This window comes from Salvelinus alpinus, chromosome 26 (genome assembly GCF_045679555.1).
Source record: "Salvelinus alpinus chromosome 26, SLU_Salpinus.1, whole genome shotgun sequence".
NCBI lineage: Eukaryota > Metazoa > Chordata > Actinopteri > Salmoniformes > Salmonidae > Salvelinus > Salvelinus alpinus.
The window spans coordinates 24,592,145-24,606,330 of record NC_092111.1 but is presented as its reverse complement, the minus strand read 5'-3'; the positions used below and the strand labels follow the sequence as shown (position 1 = coordinate 24,606,330).

General features: G+C 45.6%; 1 protein-coding gene across 2 annotated transcripts in view; it reads left to right on the top strand.

Moving 5' to 3' along the window:
• pdcd6ip (programmed cell death 6 interacting protein) overlaps positions 1-14,186 on the top strand; it is a 28,998-nt gene that overhangs the window by 9,918 nt on the left and 4,894 nt on the right. Inside the window, exons 4-10 of one of the 2 annotated variants that reach the window (XM_071368394.1) lie at positions 7,040-7,167; positions 7,476-7,629; positions 7,729-7,829; positions 8,484-8,600; positions 10,498-10,720; positions 11,033-11,156; positions 14,003-14,180. In XM_071368394.1, coding sequence (XP_071224495.1) covers positions 7,040-7,167; positions 7,476-7,629; positions 7,729-7,829; positions 8,484-8,600; positions 10,498-10,720; positions 11,033-11,156; positions 14,003-14,180 — 1,025 coding nt within the window. Of the gene's footprint in view, positions 1-7,039; positions 7,168-7,475; positions 7,630-7,728; positions 7,830-8,468; positions 8,601-10,497; positions 10,721-11,032; positions 11,157-14,002; positions 14,181-14,186 lie in introns of both variants that reach the window. The other variant, XM_071368393.1, reaches the window with a different exon arrangement.

Genomic DNA, 14,186 nt, shown 5'->3' with positions numbered 1-14,186 from the left:
TCCTCAGCAGTCCAATTCCTGTACCTTTTGCAGAGTATCAGTCTGTCCCTGATGTTTTTCCTGGAAAGAAGTGGCTTCTTTGCTGCCCTTCTTGACACGAGGCCATCCTCCAAAAGTCTTCGCCTCACTGTGCGTGCAGATGCACTCACACCTGCCTGCTGCCATTCCTGAGCAAGCTCTGTACTGGTGGTGCCCTGATCCCGCAGCTGAATCAACTTTAGGAGACGGTCCTGGCGTTTGCTGGACTTTCTTGGGCGCCCTGAAGCCTTCTTCACAACAATTGAACCGCTCTCCTTGATGTTCTTGATGATCCGATAGATGGTTGATTTAGGTGCAATCTTACTGGCAGCAATATCCTTGCCTGTGAAGCACTTTTTGTGCAAAGCAATGATGACGGCACGTGTTTCCTTGCAGGTAACTATAGTTGACAGAGGAAGAACAATGATTCCAAGCACCACCCTCATTTTGAAGCTTCCAGTCTGTTATTCAAACTCAATCAGCATGACAGAGTGATCTCTAGCCTTGTCCTCGTCAACACTCACACCTGTGTTAACAAGAGAATCACTGACATGATGTCAGCTGGTCCTTTTGTGGCAGAGCTGAATTGCAGTGGAAATGTTTTGGGGGGGATTCAGTTCATTTGCATGGCAAAGAGGGACTTTGCAATGAATTGCAATTCATCTGATCACTCTTCATAACATTCTGGAGTATATGCAAATTGCCATCATACAAACTGAGGCAGCAGACTTTGTAAAAATTAATATTTGTGTGATTCTCAAAACATTTGGCCACAACTGTATATATCTGTAGGCTACTGCGTCTGCTATATCTGACAAGGATAAAGAAATGCATGTCCTGTCATATCATTCCGCCAGCATATCTCCATCTCTCTCTCTCTCTGGGGCTAGGCCTAAGCTTTTCTTTCTTTTATATTTATGGTGCCGGTTGAGATGGCAGCCATTTTATGGGCTCCTAACCAATTGTGCTATCGTGTGTGTGTTCTCACGTTATTTGTTACTTATTTTGTACATAATGTTTCTGCCACCGTCTCTTATGACCAAAAAAAGCTTCTGGATATCAAGACAGCGATTATTCACCTCGTACTGGACGAAGATTTTTCTTTAACGTGTCTACATGCGAAGGATTTACTTCAGACACCAGACAGGGCTCAAATTCCCGTCATTCGCATGAAGAAGAGACAGAGATTTCGAGGACGTAGGTCGGTGTGCCTTGTAAGGATCCGACGGCGAGTGTGTAGTCCGCCTCTACCATCAGTCCTATTAGCCAACGTTGGATAATAAACTGGATGAGCTCCGATCAAGACTGTCCTACCAACGGGTCATTAACTGTAATATCTTATGTTTCACTGAGTCGTGGCTGAAAGAAGGACATGCATAACATACAGCTGGCTGAGTTTTCCGTGTATCGGCAAGACGGAACATCTGCCTCCGGTAAGACAAGGGGTGGCGGTCTGTGTCTATTTGTAAATAACTGCTGGTGCACTAAATTAATATTAAGGAAGTCTTAAGGTTTTGCTCACTTGAGGTAGAGTATCTCATGATAAGCTGTAGACCACACTATTTACCAAGAGAGTTTTCATCTATATTTTTCGTAGCTGTCAATTTACCACCACAAACCAATGCTGGCACTAAAACGGTCCATCTCTAAAATCCTCAAACTTCATTGCGGTGGTGATTGTTTTGGCTTTCAGTCGGATCTGCACAGTTGAAACACCTCGGCCGTCTGCTCTCTGTGTGTTGACCCAGTATTCAAGCTCATTTTCTAGTTCTGGCCATCTGCTTTTCTTCCCTCTGAAAGCTTTTGTTGTCTTTCTGCACTGAGTCAGTTCCTCACGCTGCTGTTTCCAACGTCTTATCATCGACTCATTAAGGCCAAGCTCCCGTGCAGCAGCTCTATTTCCTTTTCCAACAGCCAGATCGATCGCCTTCAACTTGAAAGCTGCATCATATGCATTTCTCTGTGTCTTTGCCATGATGAGGGTGACAAAATGACTACCGTAATCAGAATGATGGGAAGTTTGAGCGCGCTCGATTTACGTCACAGTATGTGACGGTGCTCAGTTTTTTGGCGGCATGAATTTGTGAAAGCGGGAAAAATTCATAAATTAGCCGCGTCATTGTATAAGCCGCGAGGTTCAAAGCGTGGGGAAAAGTAGCGTCTTATAGTCCGGAAATTACGGTAGTAACCAAAAAACTGTTAAACAAAGTAGCCTGCCTTAGCCTTGATGACAGATTTGCACACGCTTGGCATTCTCTCAACCAGCTTCACCTGGAATGCTTTTCCAACAGCCTTGAAGGAGTTCCCACATGCTGAGCACTTGTTGGCTGCTTTTCCTTCACTCTGTGGTCCAACTCATTCCAAACCATCTCAATTGGGTTGAGGTCCGGTGAATTGTGGAGGCCAGGTCATCTGATGCAACAGTCCATCACTCTCCTTCTTGGTCAAATAGCCCTTACACAGCCTGGAGGTCAAATCAAATCAAGTTTATTTTATATAGCCCTTCGTACATCAGCTAATATCTCGAAGTGCTGTACAGAAACCCAGCCTAAAACCCCAAACAGCAAGCAATGCAGGTGTAGAAGCACGGTGGCTAGGAAAAACTCCCTAGAAAGGCAAAAACCTAGGAAGAAACCTAGAGAGGAACCAGGCTATGAGGGGTGGCCAGTCCTCTTCTGGCTGTGCCGGGTGGAGATTATAACAGAACTATGCCAAGATGTTCAAAATGTTCATAAGTGACAAGCATGGTCAAATAATAATCATGAATAATTTTCAGTTGGCTTTTCATAGCCGATCATTAAGAGTTGAAAATAGCAGGTCTGGGACAGGTGGCGGTTCCATAACCGCAGGCAGAACAGTTGAAACTGGAATAGCAGCAAGGTCAGGTGGACTGGGGACAACAAGGAGTCATCATGCCCGGTAGTCCTGACGTATGGTCCTAGGGCTCAGGTCCTCCGAGAGAGAGAAAGAAAGAGAGAAGGAGAGAATTAGAGAGAGCCAAGATTTTCAAAATGTTCATAAATGACAAGCATGGTCAAATAATAATCAGGAATAAATATCAGTTGGCTTTTCATAGCCGATCATTAAGAGTTGAAAACAGCAGGTCTGGGACAGGTAGGGGTTCCATAACCGCAGGCAGAACAGCTGAAACTGGAATAGCAGCAAGGCCAGGCGGACTGGGGACAGCAAGGAGTCATCATGCCCGGTTTGCCGTGACGTATGGTCCTAGGGCTCAGGTTCTCAGAGAGAGAGAAAGAAAGAGAGAACGAGAGAATTAGAGAGAGCATACTTAAATTCACACAGGACACTGGATAAGATAGGAGAAGTACTCCAGGTATAACCAACTGACCCTAGCCCCCCGACACATAAACTACTGCAGCATAAATACTGGAGGCTGAGACAGGAGGGGTCAGGAGACACTGTGGCCCCATCAGAAGAAACCCCCGGACAGGGCCAAACAGGAAGGATATAACCCCACCCACTTTGCCAAAGCACAGCCCCCACACCACTAGAGGGATATCTTCAACCACCAACTTACAATCCTGAGACAAGGCCGAGTATAGCCCACAAAGATCTCCACCACAGCACAAACCAAGGGGGGGCGCCAACCCAGACAGGAAGATCACGTCAGTAACTCAACCCACTCAAGTGACGCACCCCTCCCAGGGACGGCATGAAAGAGCACCAGTAAGCCAGTGACTCAGCCCCTGTAATAGGGTTAGAGGCAGAGAATCCCAGTGGAGAGAGGGGAACCGGCCAGGCAGAGACAGCAAGGGCGGTTCGTTGCTGTCTCTGCCTGACCCAACAGGTGTGTTGGGTCATTGTCCTGTTGGGAAAACAAATGATAGTCCCACTAAGGTGCAAACCAGATGGGATGGCGTGTCACTGCAGAATGTTGTGGTAGCTATGCTGGTTATTCTTATTCTCCTTGAATTCTAAATATATCACAGACCGTGTCACCAGCAAAGCACCATCACACCACCTCCTCCATACTTCAGTGGGAACTACACATGCAGAGATCATCCGTTCACCTACTCTGCGTCTCACAAAGACACAGCAGTTGGAATCTCAAATTTGGGCTCATCAGACCAAAGGACAGATTTCCACCGGTCTAATGTCCATTGCTCGTGTTTTTTGGTACAAGCAAGTCTCTTCTTATTGGTGTCCTTTAGTAGTGGTTTCTTTGCAGCAATTCGGCCATGAAGGTCTGATTCATGCAGTCTCCTCTGAACAGTTGATGTTGAGATGTCTGTAACTTGAACTCTGTGAAGCATTTATTTGGGCTGCAATTTCTGAGGTGCAGTGATGAACTTAGTTTTGATGTCTCCACTATTATTATACAATGTTGAAAATAAAGAAAAACCCTTGAATGAGTAGGTGTGTCCAAACTTTTGACTGGTACTGTACATACCCCAACCAGAGGCCATGGATTACAGGCAACATCCGCACTATTTAAAGGGTAGAGCTGCCGCTTTCAAGGAGTGGGACTCTAACCCGGACATTTATAAGAAAGCCCGCTATGCCCCACCACCAACCATAAAACATGCAAAGCGTCAATACAGTACTAAGATTGAATTGTACTACACTGGCTCCAACGCTTGTCGGATGTGGCAATGCTTGCAAACTATTACGGACTACAAAGGGAAGCACAGCCGCGAGCTGCCCAGTGACACAAGCCTACCAGACGAGCTAAATGACTTCTATGCCCGCTTCAAGGCAAGCAACACTAAAGCATGCATTAGAGCACCAGCGGTTCCGGAAGACTGTGTGGTCACGTGTTCCGTAGCCGATGTAAGACCTTTAAACAGGTCAACATTCACAAGGCTGCAGGGCCAGACGGATTACCAGGAAGTGTACTCCGAGCATGCGCTGACCAACTGGCAAGTGTCTTCACTGACATTTTCAACCTGTCCCTGATGGAGTCTGTAATACCAACATGTTTCAAGCAGACCACCATAGTCCCTGTGCCTAAGAACACCCAGGTAACTTCCCTGAATGACTACAGACCCGTAGCACTCAAGTCTGTAGCCATGAAGTGCTTTGAAAGGCTGGTCACGGCTCACATCAACACCATTATCCCAGAAACCCTAGACCCACTCCAATTTGCATATGGCCCCAACAGATCCACAGATGACGCAATCTCTATTGCGCTCCACACTGCCCTTTCCCACTTGGACAAAAGGAACACCTACGTGAGAATGCTATTCATTGACTACAGCTCAGTGTTCAACACCATAGTACCCTCAAAGCTCATCACTAAGCTAAGGACCCTGGGACTAGACACCTCCCTCTGCAACTGGATCCTGGACTTCCTGACAGGCCGCTCCCAGGTAGTAAGGGTAGGTAACAACACATCTGCCACGCTGATCCTTAACACGGGGGCCCCTCAGGGGTGCGTGCTCAGTCCCCTCCTGTACTCCCTGTTCACCAATGACTGCATGGCCAAGCACGACTCCAACACCATCATTAAGTTTGCTGATGACACAACAGTGGTAGGCCTGATCACCGACAATGATGACACAGCCTATAGGAAGAATGTCAGAGACCTGGCAGTCTGGTGCCAGCATAACAACCTCTCCCTCAATGTGATCAAGAAAAGGAGATGATCATGGTCTACAGGAAAAGGAGCACGCCCATTCTCATCGACGGGACTCTAGTGGAGCAGGTTGAGAGCGTCATGTTCCTTGGTGTCCACATCACCAATGTGGAGAGAGTCGTGAAGAGGGCATGACAATGCCTATTCTCCCTCAGGAAAAGATTTGGCTTGGGTCCTCAGATCCTCAAAAAGTTCTACAGCTGCACCATTGAGAGCATCCTGACTGGTTGCATCACCGCCTGATATGGCAACTGCTCGGTCTCCATCCGCAAGGCACTACAGAGGGTAGTGCGTACGGCCCAGTACATCACTGGGGCCATGCTTCCTGCCATCCATGACCTCTATACCAGGTGGTGTCAGAGGAAGGCCCTAAAATTGTCAGACTCCAGCCACCCTAGTCAATAACTCTTCTCTACTACCGCATGTCAAGCGGTGCAGGAGTGCCAGGTCTAGGTCCAAAAGGCTTCTTAACAGCTTCTACCCCTAAGCCATAAAACTCCTGAACCGCTAATCAAATGGCTACCCGGACTATTTGCATTGACCCCACCCCCATTTTTTACGCTGCTGCTACACTCTGTTTATTATCTATGCATAGTCACTTTACCTCTACCTACATGTACATATTACCTCGACTAACCTTGATTCTGTACCAGTACCCCTTTTTATATAGCCTCGCTACTGTTATTTTATTGTTGCTCTTTAAAAAATGTTTAAAAAAACATTTAAAATTGTATTTTTTATTTATATTTCACTTCAGTTTATTTTAGTTAATCATTTCACACTTTTTTTTAAACTTTTTTTTTACTGATTGTTAAGGGCTTGTAAGTAAGCATTTCACTGTAAGGTCTATTCAGTGCATGTGACAAATCAAATTTGATTTGATCTTTTTAAATATTAATTTCATACAGTAGATGCCTATAGGCCTATGCATGCAATTCCCTGATGCATTTAGTGATCAAATCTCTGACAGCTGAACTGTAAGGTGGACAATTGATATTTGAGGAAAGTTAAAACCAATAAAACAGACTATAAAGTTCTGCATATGCTAAACATCGAAACACAAGGGATAGTGCTTTTGTAATTTGTTGAAAGGCTGGTTTTAAGGACACGTAAGTGTGGCTCATTTGGCCAATATCCCTTGTTTATTGATTGCGCTGGCTGCGTGGATGGATGCCCTAATGGGTTACTTTCCCAATGCATATGGATGACCAGTACAGTTCAAATGTCAGATAAATGTCAAATCTTTCAGGTCACTTGTCCGGTGCCAAATGTTCCTCATGGAAACCCTGCAACATACCTAAATTATTACCTGTCTATGGCATGTGTAGAGCTGGGCTGGCGTGTGCTATCTCACAGTGAGAGGTGAATCTCTGTAACCCTATTGTAACCCCATCAGCCTGGTGTGTGTGTGTGTGTGCGTTTTAGCCCTGGCCAGTCTGGGCTATGAGAAGACATGTGTGTTGTTCAATGGAGCAGCGTTGGCAAGTCAGATCGCTTCAGAACAAAACCTGGACAGCGATGAAGGACTGAAGGCCGCAGCCAAATACTACCAGGTACTACTACAGTAATGCTACAATACTACCAGGTTCTATAGTAACACTACTATTTATACCACATCTAATTACTACAGTACTACTAATACTACAGCCAAATACTACCAAAATCTATAGTAATACTGATATTACTACCAGGTATTACTACAGTACTGCTAATGATATTACAGCCAATGACTACCTTTTTTATAATAATACTTAAATTCTACATAGTAATAATATAACCAATACCCCCCCCCCCCCCCCCCCTTTGTCTGTCTTTCCATCTCTCTCTGTCATACACTCTCTCCCTCCTCCACTCCCTCCAGTTGGCGAGTGGAGCATTTGGTCACATTAAGGACACAGTGCTGTCCGCTCTGAACAGAGAGCCTACAATGGACATCTCTCCTGAGACCGTAGGAACCCTCAGTCTCATCATGCTGGCTCAGGCACAGGAAGTCTTCTTTCTCAAGGCTACTTCAGGTACACACATACGTCACACACACACACACACATGCTATACACACACATTACACGTGTGTGTGCATAAATCAAGTAACCATGGTATCGTTTGCCCTACAGATAAGATGAAGGACGCCATCATCGCTAAACTGGCCAATCAGGCGGCAGATTTCTACAGCGACGCCTTCAAGCAGTGTCAGTACAAAGAGAACCTGCCCAAGGTGTGTGTGTGTGCGTGCGTGAGGATAACCCTCAGGGTGTGGAACTTTCCCCATTTCTCTCATTTCACTATCTCTGTTCCGATTGGTTGTTTACCATACAGTCTCCATTCTGATTTGTTATCCACTACCTGAGCTGTTTTCTCATTGGTTGTTCTTGTTCACTACTTGGGCTGTATTCTCAGTGGCGCTTTCACCGTCTCACTCCCGTTCTTATTGGTCTCTCACTAACTAATAATGAGCTTCTGAAATTATGTGTTTGAAATCTGACTGACCTGTCTTACTACTAAAAGACGCTCACAGACACACACACACACACACGGTCTGGGGTGGGAATACATGGGCTGGACTTTGCAGACACACACACACTACTTTGTAATAAAGTTTGGGTGAATGTTGCAGAAAGGTTAATCACTTACTCATTGCCTGTCCTGTTCTGTTCTCTCCCGTTATCCTCCGCTCTCTGCATCCCTCGTGGTGGTGTGTGTGCATGTGTTCCTGATTTGGCTTCTGTGACGTGAAACACGTTCGTGATTTGCTCTTGGCGGTGTTGTTCTTTGGTTTTCCCTTTGTTTGCGTGTATGTGTTTTGGTTTGCCCCGTGCGTGTGCGCACTGCTCTGTGGTTGCTTCTCCCTGGTCAGTGTATTTATTTCCAGGAGGTGTTGCCGGTGCTTGCAGCTAAACACTGCATCATGCAGGCCAACGCTGAGCTACACCAGTCTATCCTCGCCAAGCAGAAGAAACACTTTGGGGAGGAGATCGCTCGCTTGCAGGTACACACACAGCGCAACTCTAACCCAGTGGTTCTTACAGTGTAGCCAACCTGAAAATGTTGTGATTTTCTTATGACCAAATACAGTGGCAAGAAAAAGTATGTGAACCTTTTAAAATTACCTGGATTTCTGCATAAATTTGACATAAAATTTGATCTGATCTTCATCTAAGTCACAACAATAGACAAACAGTGTGCTTAAACTAAAAACACACAAATTATTGTATTTTGTCTATATTGAATACATAATTTAAAAATTCACAGTGTAGGTTGGAAAAAGTATGTGAACCCCTAGGCTAATGACTTCTCCAAAAGCTAATTGGAGTCAGGTGTCAACTAACCTGGAGTTAAAGCAATGAAACGAGATTGGAGATTTTGGTTAGAGCTATCCTGCCCCATTTTATTTTATAAACATGCACAAAATTTGAGTTTGCTATTCACAAGAAGCATTGCCTGACGTGAACCATGCCTCGAACAAAAGAGATGTCAGAAGACCTAAGATTAAGAATGGTTGCCTTGCATAAAGCTGGAAAGGGTTACAAAGGTATCTCTAAAAGTCAGTACATGGTAAGACCAATTGTCTATAAATGGAGGAAGTTCAGCACTGTTGCTACTCTCCCTAGGAATGGCCGTCCTGCAAAGATGACTGCAAGAGCGCTCAATGAGGTTAATCATAGAGTGTCAGCTAAAGACTTACAGAAATCTCTGGAACATGCTAACATCTCTGTTGACGAGTACGATACGTAAAACACTAAACAAGAATGGTGTTCATAGGAGGACACCACGGAAGAAGCCATTGCTGTCCCAAAAAAACATTGCTGCACGTCTGAAGTTTGCAAAAAAGCACCTGGATGTTCCACAGCGCCACTGGCAAAATATTCTGTGGACAGATGAAACTAAAGGAACACAACACTGTGTGGACAAAAAAAGGCACAGCACACCAACATCAAACTTCATCCCAACTGTAAAGTATGGTGGAGGGAGCATCATGGTTTGGGCTGCTTAGCTGCCTCAGGGCCTGGACAGCTTGCTATCATCGTCGGGAATATGAATTCCCAAGTTTAACAAGACATTTTGCATGAGAATGTAAGGCTATCTGTCTGCCAATAGAAGCTCAACAGAAGTTGGGTGACGCAACAGGACAACAACCCGAAAGACAGAAGTAAATCAACAACAGAATGGCTTGAACAGAAGAAAACACACCTTCTGGAGTGGCCCAGTCAGTCCTGACCTCAACCCGTCTGAGATGCTGTGGCATGACCTCAACCCGTCTGAGATGCTGTGGCATGACCTCAACCCGTCTGAGATGCTGTGGCATGACCTCAACCCGTCTGAGATGCTGTGGCATGACATCAAGTGAGCGGTTCACACCAGACACCCCAAGAATATTGTGGAACTGAAACAGTTTTGTAAAGAGGAATGGTCCAAAATTCCTCTTGACCGTTGTGCAGTTCTGATCCCCAACTAAAGAAAACGTTTGGTTTTCCTCCTGCCAAAGGAGGGTCAACCTGTTATTAAATCCAAGGGTTCACATGCTTTTTCCAAACTGCACTGTGAATGTTTACACGGTGTGTTCAATAAAGACATGAACAATTATAATTGTTTGTGTTATTAGTTTAAGCAGACTGTTTGTCTATTGTTATGACTTGGGTGAAGATCAGATTTGATGAATAATTTATGCAGAAATCCAGGTAATTCTAAAGGGTTCACCTACTTTTTCTTCCCACTGTAAACACAACCACTCAACCAAAGTCTTCATACTTTGTTTACTCTTCTCTATTCTCTCGTTCTCTCCATCCCTCAGCAAACTAATTAGTGAAGAGTCTAGCCCTGCTTTATGATTGACAGTGCGAAGGATCCGACTATCATTCACTCCTCTATTCTCTCCTTCCCTGCAGCATGCTACAGAGCTGGTGAAGACGGTAGCGTCTCGCTATGATGAGTACGTCAGTGTGAAAGACCTTAGTGATAAGATCAGCCGTGCTCTGACCGCCGCTAAGAAGGACAATGACTTCATCTACCACGACCGTGTCCCCGAGGTCAAAGACCTGGAACACATCGGCAAGGCAGCGCTGGTCAAGGCTACCACCATCACACCTCCGCTCAGCGCCAAGTTCACTGGTGAGAGACCGAGTACACACACAACCACTCAGCGCCAAGTTCACTGGTGAGAAACCGAGTACACACACAACCACTCAGCGCCAAGTTCACTGGTGAGAAACCGAGTACACACACAACCACTCAGCGCCAAGTTCACTGGTGAGAAACCGAGTACACACACAACCACTCAGCGCCAAGTTCACTGGTGAGAAACCGAGTACACACACAACCACTCAGCGCCAAGTTCACTGGTACGGGGGGAGGGGCACACTTTTGCTTTTTGTGTAGATGTCTAAAAGTGTGGGTTAGTTTCTGATGTGTGTGTCTGTATAGACTTGTTTGAGAAGATGGTGCCCATGGCTGTGCAGCAGAGTATGAGTGTGTACAGCCAGAGGAAGGCTGAGACCGTCAACAGACTGGTAGGAACTATGAGGGAAGCTACTAACCTCTGCAACGGGTATGGATGTTACTTTGATCATTTAACAATTGAATTGTTTTTTTGTCTACTGTATTAATTTCAGTACATTACATGATCAATACAGTCAACAGCACCCGGTTACGTCATCATACACTGAGTGGACAAAACATTACGAACACCTTCCTAATATTTTTTTTATTTAACCAGGTAGGCAAGTTGAGAACAAGTTCTCCTTTACAACTGCGACCTGGCCAAGATAAAGCAAAGCAGTTCGACACATACAACAACACAGAGTTACACATGGAGTAAAACAAACATACAGTCAATAATACAGTAGAAAAATAAGTCTTTATACAATGTGAGCAAATGAGGTGAGATAAGGGAGGTAAAGGCAAAAAAAAGGCCATGGTGGTGAAGTAAATACAATACAGTAAGTAAAACACTGGAATGGTAGATTTGCAGTGGAAGAATGTGCAAAGTAGAGAGAAATAATGGGGAGCAAAATAAATAAATACAGTAGGGGGAGAGGTAGTTGTTTGGGCTAAATTATAGATGGGCTATGTACAGGTGCAGTAATCTGTGAGCTGCTCTGACAGCTGGTGCTTAAAGCTAGAGAGGGAGATAAGTGTCTCCAGTTTCAGAGATTTTTGTAGTTCGTTCCAGTCATTGGCAGCAGAGAACTGGAAGGAGAGGCGGCCAAAGGAAGAATTGGTTTTGGGGGTGACCAGAGAGATATACATGCTGGAGCGCGTGCTACAGGTGGGTGCTGCTATGGTGACCAGCGAGCTGAGATAAGGGGGGACTTTACCTAGCAGGGTCTTGTAGATGACCTGGAGCCAGTGGGTTTGGCGACGAGTATGAAGCGAGGGCCAGCCAACGAGAGCGTACAGGTCGCAGTGGTGGGTCGTATATGGGGCTTTGGTGACAAAACGGATGGCACTGTGATAGACTGCATCCAATTTATTTAGTAGGGTATTGGAGGCTATTTTGTAAATGACATCGCCGAAGTCGAGGATCGGTAGGATGGTCAGTTTTACAAGGGTATGTTTGGCAGCATGAGTGAAGGATGCTTTGTTGCGAAATAGGAAGCCAATTCTAGATTTAACTTTGGATTGGAGATGTTTGATGTGAGTCTGGAAGGAGAGTTTACAGTCTAACCAGACACCTAGGTATTTGTAGTTGTCCACATAGTCAGAACCGTCCAGAGTAGTGATGTTGGATGGGCGGGCAGGTGCAGGCAGCGATCGGTTGAAGAGCATGCATTTAGTTTTACTTGTATTTAAGAGCAATTGGAGGCCACGGAAGGAGAGTTGTATGGCATTGAAGCTCGTCTGGAGGGTTGTTAACACAGTGTCCAAAGAAGGGCCAGAAGTATACAGAATGGTGTCGTCTGCGTAGAGGTGGATCAGAGACTCACCAGCAGCAAGAGCGACATCATTGATGTATACAGAGAAGAGAGTCGGTCCAAGAATTGAACCCTGTGGCACCCCCGTAGAGACTGCCAGAGGCCCGGACAACAGGCCCTCCGATTTGACACACTGAACTCTATCAGAGAAGTAGTTGGTGAACCAGACGAGGCAATCATTTGAGAAACCAAGGCTATCGAGTCTGCCGATGAGGATGTGGTGATCGACAGAGTCGAAAGCCTTGGCCAGGTCAATGAATATGGCTGCACAGTATTGTTTCTTATCGATGGCGGTTATGATATCGTTTAGGACCTTGAGCGTGGCTGAGGTGCACCCATGACCAGCTCTGAAACCAGATTGCATAGTGGAGAATGTATGGTGGGATTCAAAATGGTCGGTAATCTGTTTGTTGACTTGGCTTTTGAAGACCTTAGAAAGGCAGGGTAGAATAGATATAGGTCTGTAGCAGTTTGGGTCAAGAGTGTCCCCCCCTTTGAAGAGGGGGATGACCGCAGCTGCTTTCCAATCTTTGGGAATCTCAGACGACACGAAAGAGAGGTTGAAAAGACTAGTAATAGGTGTTGCAACAATTTTGGCAGATCATTTTAGAAAGAAAGGGTCCAGATTGTCTAGCCCAGCTGATTTGTAGGGGTCCAGATTTTGCAGCTCTTTCAGAACATCAGCTGACTGGATTTGGGAGAAGGAGAAATGGGGAAGGCTTGGGCGAGTTGCTGTGAAATTCTCAATTATAATGGATTTATCGGTGGTGACAGTGTTTCCTATCCTCAGTGCAGTGGGCAGCTGGGAGGAGGTGTTCTTATTCTCCATGGACTTTACAGTGTCCCAGAACTTTTTTGAGTTTGTGTTGCAGGAAGCAAATTTCTGCTTGAAAAAGCTAGCCTTGAGTTGCACCCCCCCCCTTTTGCCCTCAGAACAGCCTCAATTCGTCAGGGCATGGACTCTACAAGGTGTCGAAAGCATTCCACAGGGATGCTGGCCCATGTTGACTCCAATGCGTCCCACAGTTGTGTCAAGTTGGCTGGATGTCCTTTGGGTGGTGGACCATTCTTGATACACACAGGGAACTGTTGAGCAGTAAAGACCCAGCAGTGTTGCAGTTCTTGACACAAACCGGTGCGCCTGGCACCTACTACCATATCCCATTCAAAGGCACTTAAATATTTTGTCTTGCCCATTCACCCTCTGAATGGCACACATAGACAATCCATGTCTCAATTGTCTCGAGGCTTAAAAACCCTTCTTTAACCTGTCTCCTCCCCTTCATCTACACTGCTTGAAGTGGATTTAACATCAATAAGGGATCATAGCTTTCACCTGGTCAATCTGTCATGGAAAGGGCAGGTGTTCTTAATGTTTTGTACACTGTGTACGTCGTATTTATTGGTGGTGAATTGTGTTAATAACTAAACAGTGTGTTGGCATGTCTATATTGATCATGTATTGATAATTTAACAACAGTGTCCTGGCATCTCTGAACCTGCCTGCGGCTCTGGAGGACCTGTCTGGAGATTCTATCCCACAATCCATTATTGAAAAGGCCCATGCCATCGTCCAGCAGGGGGGGCTGCAGAGCATAGAGCAACTGATCAGAGACCTGCCGGAACTACTGACACGCAACAGAGAGATCCTGGATGAGGTGTGT